General features: G+C 46.6%; 1 protein-coding gene across 1 annotated transcript; it reads left to right on the top strand.

Annotated features, from left to right (window-relative positions):
- The first annotated feature begins 8,322 nt into the window (after positions 1-8,322).
- On the top strand, positions 8,323-8,917 carry LOC123125933 (uncharacterized). Its single transcript, XM_044546371.1, has one exon. The coding sequence runs from the start codon at positions 8,382-8,384 to the stop codon at positions 8,613-8,615; it is 234 nt and encodes a 77-aa protein (XP_044402306.1). The 5' UTR covers positions 8,323-8,381; the 3' UTR covers positions 8,616-8,917.
- Positions 8,918-10,527: the final 1,610 nt, after the last annotated feature.

Below are 10,527 nucleotides of genomic sequence, written 5' to 3'. Positions count from 1 at the left end.
AATTTTCTTTTTGCGATGGAAATAGGGTGTTTTATTTCAAACTCACAGAATTACAATCCTTAGCAACAAGTTCAGAAATAAAAGGAGGGGATTGGTTAAGCCAGCACGCAGTGCTATCCCCAGATCTACCATAATTTGCTAAGCAATGTGCAACTTTGTTTTGATCACGAGAAACTTTAACACGAACAGACACCCTATTCTCCAGTAAACCTTTGATTTCTGCCAAGAGATGACCATATGCTGATCTGTCCAGTGAATCATTAGACAGTGCTGACAAAGCTGCCAAACAATCAGATTGTAGCTGAACTGGTCGATTCGACCGTTGAATTGCGAGACTTACTCCTTCCATAATCGCATGTAACTCCGCTTCCAGCGCCTCATTACAGTGATAAATGCGTCGGTAAGCCGAAAAATAACACCACCCTTGTCATCACGTAAAACCATACCTGATCCTGCAGCTCCGTCTTCCGCACAATAAGAACCGTCAACAGAGAGAGCTACCCAGCCCGGCGGAGGAGCTGGCCAAGGAAGGCATGGCGATGATGACCGAGTTTTCTCAATCACTGGTTCCATCAACATTGGAGCTTTACCTTTAATCACCTCTTCCACACCCATACAGCCTAATTGTAGCAAAGAGTTAAGATAGCTGTATAGATAATCACACGACACCTCCGTCGGTGGAATATATTTGGCATGCATGACTTCATTACGTAAATGTCAAACCCTCCAGAGCACCATAATGATCATGTCCCGGACATAGCTCTGCTGACCAGCAAGCAAGTGAAGAAACCATTCATCACCCGTACATGCAATATCATACCTGTTTGGCAATGGCCAACGGTCCTTCATTGCGTCCCATAAGCTTGCCGCGTTGGGACAGACTAGTAAAGCATGAAATGACGATTCATCTTCTCGCCCACACATTCCGCATGTTGCCCTTGTACCAATATGACGTCGATTCCTCTCTAAGTTAGTTGCTAGTGTACCAGTAATTACCTTCCATGCAAAAACTTTCATCTTAGGAGGAACCAAGGCACGCCATACAATATTCCACATACCACGTTCACCACCAGGACATGTGCTGCTTGCTCCTTGCGAGAAACGGTCCATGTGGTCACCCATAGCTAAATGATAGGCGCTCCTAACAGTGAAAGATCCCGACTTCTCAAAAGGCTAAGCAATAAAATCTTCCCGCTGTCTTGGCGACGTACGAATTTTCAAAATAGCTTCAACATCAGCATGACAGAAAAATTGTTCCAATAAGGGGGGGCAATTAATTAGCACACGGCAACTCCACAACAATGCATGCACCAGCGCTTGCTTGACATTTAGCTAGCTCAAATAAACCTGGTAATTTAGTATTGTAGTTCTTGATGGTTTTTTGACAAACATGGTCAAACTATGCACCATTGGACTCTAGTCAAAATTTATAGTCCTTCTTTTCATATACAGAGGGAGTAGTGTATTTTGAACTAGAGCGTCAAATTATGAAATTAATTCACTCAACATGTATATAAAGTTCTAGTAGAATGGAAATTTTCATGCATGTTTGCATGTTGAGGTGGTCTTTTTCTTATGCATGGTTGCATGCTGAGGTGGAAATTTTCCCATGCATATTACTCCCTCCGGTCCTTTTTAGTTCGCATATAAGATTTGTTTGAAGTCAAGCTTTGTAAGATTTGTCTGAAGTCAAGCCACAAATATTTTTATCTAATAGCACGTTGGTGGGGGTCTTGAACTTGAGACCTCTCGACTCTGACACCTGATACGTCTCCAACATATCTATAATTTTAGATTGTTCCATACTGTTATATTATCAATCTTGGATATTTTACAATCATTTTATATCAACTTTATATCATATTTTGGGACTAACCTATCGACATAGTGCCCAGTGCCAGTTGCTGTTTTTGCTTGTCTTTTACTTTGCAGAAAATCAATACCAAACGGAGTCCAAACGCAGCGAAACTTTTTGAAGATTTTTTCTAGACCAGAAGACACCTGTTGGGCCAAAGAAGTACCAGAGGGGGCTCCGATGGGAGCACAACCCACCTGGGCGCGCTTGGGGGCCCAGGCGCGCCATGGTGGGTTGTGCCCACCTCGGCCGCCTCCCGCACCGCCTCTTTGCTCTATAAATACCCCAAAAATCCAAAAACCCTAGGGGAGTCGATGAAACACAATTCCAGCCGCTGCAAGTTCCAGAAACACCAGATCCAATCTAGACACCATCACGGAGGGGTTCATCATCCTCATTGGTGCCTCTCTGATGATGCGTGAGTAGTTCATTGTAGACCTTCGGGTCCGTAGTTAGTAGCTAGATGGCTTCCTCTCTCTCTTTTGATTCTCAATACAATGGTATTTTGGAGATCTGTTTGATGTAACTCTTTTTGCGGTGTGTTTGTTGGGATCCGATGAACTTTGAGTTTATGATCTGATCTATTTTGTCCATGAAAGTTATTTGAGTTTTAATCTCTTATATGCATGATTACTCATAGCCTCATATTTCTTCTTCGAATCTTTGGTTTAGTTAGGCCAACTAGATCGATTTTTCTTGCCATGGGAAGAGGTGCTTTGTGATGGGTTCGATCTTACGGTGCTCAATCCCAGTGACAGAAGGGGACTTGACATGTATGTATCGTTGCTATTAAGGATAACAAGATGGTGTATATTCCTACATGAATAGATCTTGTCTACATCATGTCATCGTTCTTATTGCATTACTCCGTTTCTCCATAAACTTAATACACTAGATGCATGCTGGATAGCGGTCGATGTGTGGATTAATAGTAGTAGATGCAGGCAGGAGTCGGTCTACTAATCTTGGACGTGATGCCTATATAATGATCATTGCCTAGATATCGTCATAATTATTTGAAGTTCTATCAGTTGCACAACAGTAATCTGTCTACCCACCGTATGCTATTTTTTTGAGAGAAGCCACTAGTGAAATCTACGCCCCCCGTCTATTCTTTATCATATTTGCCTTCGAGATCTATTTTTATTCGCTTTTATTTTCAGATCTATTATTCCAAAAACCCAAAAATACCTTGCTGCACTTTTCGTTTATTTATTTTATTTTGCCTTATTGCGAGATCTATTTATCCAATCTACTACAAAACAAATCTATCCTTTACCCGGGAGGGATTGACAACCCCTATTACGCGTCGGGTTGCAAGTATTTGTTCTTTGTGTGCATGTACCGTTTACATAGTGTTGCATGGTTCTCCTACTGGTTCGATAACCTTAGTCTCATCACTGAGGGAAATACCTACCGTAGTTGTGCTGCATCATCCCTTCCTCTTTGGGGAAATACCGACGTAGTTCAAGCCGCATCAATACCATATTGCTCTAGCTAGTTACTTCGAAAGTCTGAACTTATAGAGAGGGGCAGACAATATATTTCAACATGAATGTGTGGAACAATTGGGAAAGCCGGGAGAGGGAGTGAGAAATCTGTGAATGCGAGACAAAGCATAGCGGGGCGACAATGGTGCCGAGAGACATGCCAGGAGAGGAGAGGTTCATAGAGAGAAAAGGGGAGAGGGGGGCAAAGAGGGGGAGAAAAATATTAGATGATCGAGGCAAAGAGAAATGGAGAGGGGGTGAAATATGATATTTGATCATTTTATTATATGATATCTATCATTTATATATTGTTTCTTCGTAGTACCGCACACATACTAATGATCTTTGAAGACACACTTAATGATGAAAAAAAAGACTAGCGTCCGGTAAAAAATAGCGATTAGCTACCAATCGAGGTTGTTTTTTTCGACTCCAAAACAGTAAGAAAAGATCCTAGTGTGATTTTATAATGTAGCCCCTAGGCGATGCCAGGGGCCCCCGAACCCTAGCACCGCAGGCCTCCTCTCGCGCCTCCCTCTGTCGCCGCTGCCGCCGGCGAGGGCCGCGGTGGCGGCGGGCCTGGCGCCGAAGGCACCTGGGCGGGTCGATGCGGCGATATCTCATCTGAGGCGGCAGGGGCGGCCCTTCTCGTGAGATCCGAAGGAGGCGGCTGGGGCGGTGATCCCTTGCCGTGCGGCTGTGGCCAAAGAGCCATAAGCCGGCGGAGCGGCGGCCCTGAGATGGATGGCGGCGGTGGCAGCGCCTCATCCGACGAGGTACCTAATCTGCGCGGAGATGGTGGTGGCGGCGACTGCGGATCCAACGCCCCGATTGGATCCGCCGCGGGGTGGCCTTCCGCCGACCGGCGGCGCGTGGAGGGACCGGTGAGGAGATGTCGGATCTCCGCCGGTTTACCGACGGCGTCGTTCGTCTTCGTGGCGAGACTTCGCTCGGTTCCAGCCAACCGCGAGATCGGGACTACGTGGCTTCCGATGAAAATCACGCCTGACTGCGGTCATGGCGGACGATGGCGGCGTCTCGGACGTCGTTCTCTTATCGAGGCATCGTCGTTGCAATTCACGTCAACCTAATCGAAAGGTTCCGGGGGAAACCCTAGATCTGGGTCTACCGGATCGGGCGATGGCGACGTTTCGATGTCGTTCTCCCTCCTGGGGGCATCGTTTTGGTGCAAGTGTTGGCTGGAGGGGACAAGAGGAGGAGCGGCGTGGTATCTGACACGTCGACAACGGCGGGTCTCAGCGGCATGGAGCAACGGGGTCTCGCCGGTGGGCGTGTGATGATGGACGAGCGCAGGATGGTGGCGTTGTCTGGCGTCGTGGTGGCGTCGACGGCAGCTAGACCGGGCAAGGTACATGCAGCAGTACAACATTAAAGATGGATTGGTGGAAGGTGACTGCGGCGGCCTCATACCCGGCAGGCGTCCTGGTTGAGGAGTGCGCCAGACTGGTGGGTGTCCCATACCCGGCAGGCGTCCTGGTTGCGACCTCAGGGCTTAGATGTTAGGTTTTGCTGCGAGGTCTGTTTGGTATTAGGCCCAGACTATCAGCATCCCTTCATCAACTGGATAGGAGTATCGACAGATGTTGCCTAGACGGTGGCTTTAGTCTTACTTTTGTATGACTTTATAAGGTCTTGTGTGAATAATTAATAAAGTGGCTGCATGCATCGTCCAGATGCAGAGGCCGGGGTCCTCTTCCATTTCTAAAAAAGAAGAAGAAGTAACCAAAAGGTTTATGTACAAAAGTCACTAATCAGAGAGCAGGAGAAGGGGAAGAACCGCAGAAGTGAGTATGTGCAGGGGATGCTGCTAAATAAGTGGGAGAGTAGAGCCAGTATCTAAGAATTAGAGATGCTGCTAAATCCAAGTGTTCATATGCTAGCCATGTGCTTCTGCTTGATTCTATTGGTTGACAAGGATAAGATATTCTCTTTTCGCGAAAAAAAGGAAAATGATAAGATCTTATCTGAGGTTATTGCGCCAGTTCTGAAGTGCTGGCATGGTGTTATGAAAAACTTTGTTATTCCTTTGCTTCCACAGGTTCCAGCATGCATAAACGATAACCACCATCCAAAAGTCTGTTGAAGGCCATCTCTAGCTAACTGAACCCGATGTAAAAAGGAGAACCTTCTCTTCATATCTGATACTTGCTCCGTCCCATAATATAAGAGCATTTTTGACACTGCCCCAACATGGCAACATTCTTGAGCAAAAGTACAGTCCAAAAAAGACCCAGATGGTGGGTTTCTTCAGTGGTCTCTGCGCGAGAGTGCAAGCATAATCTTGAAGATGGAATTTTTTTCCATCTCCTTGTGTTGAGTCTGTTGCAGAAGGAGCCAAAAGAAATTTTTGATTCTTAATATCGAGGTTGTCTCTCGCTGGGTAGAAGCTGTGTTACCAGGAGAAATGAGACCTGCTGCAGGCAAATGGCGGTACAAATCGATTGGGCGAAACACAGCAAACAGAGCCATGCATATGGTCGCCGTCAAAGAGAGACAAAAGGAAGAAGTGTTTCTGTCGTTGTACTTGCAAGCAAGCAAGCTAGCTCAAGACGAAAAGAACCATGCATGGATTAACAAAGTGCACCTAAGCTCTTTGTTTTTGAGGGAAAAAAGTGCACCTAGGCTAATTATGATGATATACTCTAGCCAGTAAAGTGATCATCTGAAACAAGAAGGAACGTGTGCAGTTAGGCATTTATTCGGTTGTACTAAAACTGAACAAACTGCAGACTGATCTCGCTCCTTTCTGCCAACTCATGAACGCACTCCAGTCTTCAGTACCAACCCAAACGATGACTTGGCACTGCGCAGAGCTTGCCAGCAGTAATAGACTGCTTAGTTAATTTGTTGTACGCTCTATAAAGTCAGCGACAAATAATATGGACCGAAGGAAGTAGTAGATTTGTGATAGGGCAACGATAGGCGCCGGCGCTCCGGCCTAATCTTTCGGCCGGTCGGCTGCTAGCCATCCGATTTGGAAGTAGCGAACCATCAGATCTCGCCTCCTCTTCCTTCCCCTTTCCTGTCCTTTCCCGCACGCACAAGGAAACAAAACATAAAAAGTGCCATCGATCCATGCCCGCGCGACCTCCATGCCCGCGCGACCTGGAAGCTCCGCTGGTTCCCCAACGCTCATCGCTCGCCGTCGGCATCGCCGCTCGTCGGTTGCAGCAGAAAAAACAAAGCAACGCCAGCTTGAAAGCAAAACACATGGTTCCATCAAATAATTAATATGGTTCCAGCAAACAATAATGTGGTTGCAGCAAAAATGCTATGATTCCAGCGAAATACATTGACATGGTTCCAGCAAAAAACACACATGCTTCCAACAAAAAATGATATAGTTCCAGCAAAAATGAAAAATGGTTCCTCAGAAGAAGAAAAAAGATCAATGCAGCAAAAAAAAATCACGTCGTCGTCGTCGTAGCCGCCCCAGCACCATCCTTGCCGACTGCAACAAGTCAAAATGCTGGTTCCAGCAAAAAAATCTGTGCAGCAAAAATCATGGCACCCGCGGCCGTGGTCGCCCGACATTGTCCCCTCCTATTGCAGCAAATCGAGAAAATGTTTCCAGCAAAATTCGAAAGTAGTTCCAGCAAAAATTAAAAAAGGAACAACTTACCACGACGGCCACCGTTGTCGCTGTCCACCACCATCCTCGCCGTTGAAGCAAATCCCGGCGCTGGTTGAAGCAAATCCCCATGCCGGTTCCAGCACCGGGTCCTAGCGCATCCCCTCTGCGCATCGTCGTCGGGCCGAGGACACAAACAGCCTCCGCCGCAGGCCGGCCGCTCCACGACCTCGCTCGATGGGCGCAGCTCGTCGTGGTGGCGCTTCATGGACGCAGCTCCCCGCTCGCGTCGGCTTCGGCGCACCTCAAGCACAGTCACCGACGTTGAGATTGTGGGGATTGAGAGACAGAGAGAAGAGCGGCAGGGGAAGAAACTGGGTAAATATTCGCGTGGGGGTGTGGATAACGTTTCTGCGACGAGCGGTGGTCAAGCGGCCACGTGGGTCCACGTGCGTGTGCGTTGCGCGACGAGGAAGGACCGGCCCAGTTTCGGCCGGTGCGCCGAACCGAATCGTTTCCCTTTGTGATACTACCACGAGTACCAAGCCACCAGGTTAGTCAGCTCAGGGTGTGAATATGAAGAGGCCTTGTTCTCCCTGTGCACCTTTTTGAAATTTTGGGCCGCGACGCAGTCATGCACGCAGATGCAGGCATGCATGCAGCCAACCGGTCGTCTAGCCGACCAACAACTCCGGGAATCCTTTTGTCCTTGCGGCGTCTCAAATAGGCCCTGTTCTTAGGAATTGACGTCGAATACGTACATTTCAACTCCTGTATAGTTGATTGTACGCAAGAATGTTGTGGACTTGACAAATTCACAACCCTGACCGTATCCATCGTCTCTATTCGTTTCTGTTTCAGCTTACGGTTGCTCTGCCCAACTCGGCCTTTCCATGAATGCATTCATACCGTACGTACGTGTCGACCGCAACCTGTGCAGTGTGCACCATTGTGCGCTCAGCCGTTACGTGTCACTGAACATGCATGCATGCACGTGCGATATGATTTCGTTGGTTCCCAGTTCTTCTTTCAAATAGATTGATTGGTGCACTTGCCTTTTTGTCGTCCTCTTAATTTCCGTTGCTTGCTCCAGTGTCCATCTGCTCACTTGCTTGTCAATACTAACCACCGTGGATTCACTAAACAAATGAAGATCGATTACACGGCCCGGTCGAGGAATGGCCAGTCAAAAAGCACCACGCACAACCGCGGCTGCACTGCCTCTAATCATTCAAATCACTCGCCTAACCATCCACATGACCGCGGCGATCGTCGCCTTAATCAATCACTCAAGGCCAGCATGCGCGCGTGCGGTGGGCCATGTCTAGCCACTATAAATACACACCTACACACACACCATGTCTCCGTGCAGCCAACCAAGCAAACTACCATTGCACATTTTGCAACGGAGCTAAGCGTAGCTAGAGCAAGAGAGATTTGCGCGATGGGGAGCGGGAAGAAGAGGGCGGCGCTTGCGTCCCTGTTCGGGTTCAAGAACAAGAGACAGCAGCATGTGGCGGCAGCGCCGCAGCAGAGGTACCAGCATCACAGGGTGCGGCCGAGCGACGACGACGACTACGCCCGGCACTGGTACGCCGAACGCGACATCGACCGGAAGGCCTCCGAGTTCATCGACAAGGTCCACCGCCGGATGCTCGCCAACGAGCAGGACGGATAGTATAGCCACTGGCCGGGTGGTCTATCTCGTCGATCTTTGCTGCTAGCTAGATCGTGCATGCAGGCTGTGTGCACATGCATGGTTGCTTGCTTGTGTGTGTGTGTGTGTGTGTGTGATTAATTTCTTTGTTTTGATTGGGTATCAGTTACTTTGTTGTTTCCATGTGGCCGAATGTGTATGTGTAATTAGACCATGATGACGTGTACATGTTGCCGTGTCCGATGATAGGTACTGTATTTCGTAACTTACATGTGCCCGAAATATTTAAAATAGTAAAGAGTCAAGCAATATTTTTATCTTTAGTGAGGTAAATCTAACTAAGTATTCCCTCTCTTACTATCACCGAATGTAATTCACAAATATGGGTGTACTCTATCTAATGCACACCAGTCTCACTAATGTTCTTTCATCTAAACATGGATAGAACAATAAAATGAGGAGTAATATATATTTATAAACAATACATACAATTATGATGATCTAAAGGTAAAGTAATTATTCATCACATAAAAAGATTCACTGCTAGGATTGCATATGAATGATCATAATCATTTAAGCGAGCTCGTGTGGTCTAAACATCAAAACATATAGAGAGGTGATGCTACATAGCTACTATTTTAACCTATTTTGGTGGTGTTGCAAATTTGAAGTATTTTTTTTACATATAGGACATCTATTGGAGCACTATTTTAATCTAAAAAGTGGTCCTGCCTTATTATTGGGCACCTATTGGAGATGCTCTAATCCAAAGGGGTTGCCTTGTTGTCGCCTTCCTTGGCGGCCGCATTGGCTTTGCCGAGGGAGACCTCAGGCAACGGCGAGGAGGAGGGCCAGTGGTAGGGGGCCGTGGTGGCTAGGGTTTCAAGTGGGTTCGAAAGGGGGAGCGACTCTGAATGGCTCTATCTACGAAGAAAAGTGACTGACTTGATGTTTTTCCAGGCAATTTGCCAATAGAGGGTCCCGATGAATTGTGGGTTGTGTGTACATGTGGTCCTCTTCTAACAATGGTCTCTGATTCAAAGGAATTTCACAATATTTTCAAAGGACTATAATTCCTAGAAAAAACATTCTATGTTGGTCGTGTGATTCTTTTTTTAGAAGACAGCACAGACGCATGCGCTCATAAATACGCGCGTACACTCACCCCTATGAACAAACACGCACACCCTACCCCTATGAGCACCTTGGAGAGACTGATCCGACATATCAACTTCAGATTGACGATGTCACCACACGCGCCTCGTAGTCGACAGGACGCCTCCTCCTGCTGAATGCACATCACCAGAAATCCTGAAATAAATTCAAGAAAATGCGAGCATTAGCACTTGAACCTTGGTGGACTGGGGATACCACTGTCCTCCTAACCATCCAACCACAGGTGGGTTCGCGTGATTTGTAGGGTTAAATCATATACGATTTTTTCCCAACCATTTTACCATATTCCGGTCTATTGGAAACTAGCATCCACTCAAACCTTTTGGAAAATTTATTTATTTTTGGAAATGTTAAAAATCTGATGTCAGGTTTTTAGTGCTAAAAAAATCTGACAACCAGGTTTGCCTTGCGAAAACTAATAAAAATGTCAAGTTTGTATATAAGGATAAGCCATGTTCTACATTGGAAATTGCCATACAACGCAAAACATCAACAGAAAATTGCCATGCTGCAGCGCTTATTTGCCATGAGTTTGGTCGGGAACCGACGTACCTCAGGGCATCAGATTTTAACCCTAAAATTCGGACGTCAGATATAAATTGAATTCTTTATTTTTTTAAGTGATGCAATCAGAGAAACTCAAATCATGTACAATGTGAACTACAACATTTCAATCTTATGTTTTTTCTAAGAATTCGCTTTTATAATCCCGTGAACCAAAGAGGCCCTTAATTTTGAAAGTTGACAATATGATCCA

The sequence above is a fragment of the Triticum aestivum genome, chromosome 5D, assembly GCF_018294505.1.
Source record: "Triticum aestivum cultivar Chinese Spring chromosome 5D, IWGSC CS RefSeq v2.1, whole genome shotgun sequence".
Lineage (NCBI taxonomy): Eukaryota > Viridiplantae > Streptophyta > Magnoliopsida > Poales > Poaceae > Triticum > Triticum aestivum.
The sequence above is the reverse complement of the archived record's forward strand: the minus strand, read 5'-3'. Positions and strand labels throughout refer to the sequence as shown.

What these genes read in the sequence shown, in the direction of transcription:
- LOC123125933 (XM_044546371.1), top strand. Translation starts at nt 8,382, where the DNA reads ATGGGGAGCGGGAAGAAGAGGGCGGCGCTTGCGTCCCTGTTCGGGTTC.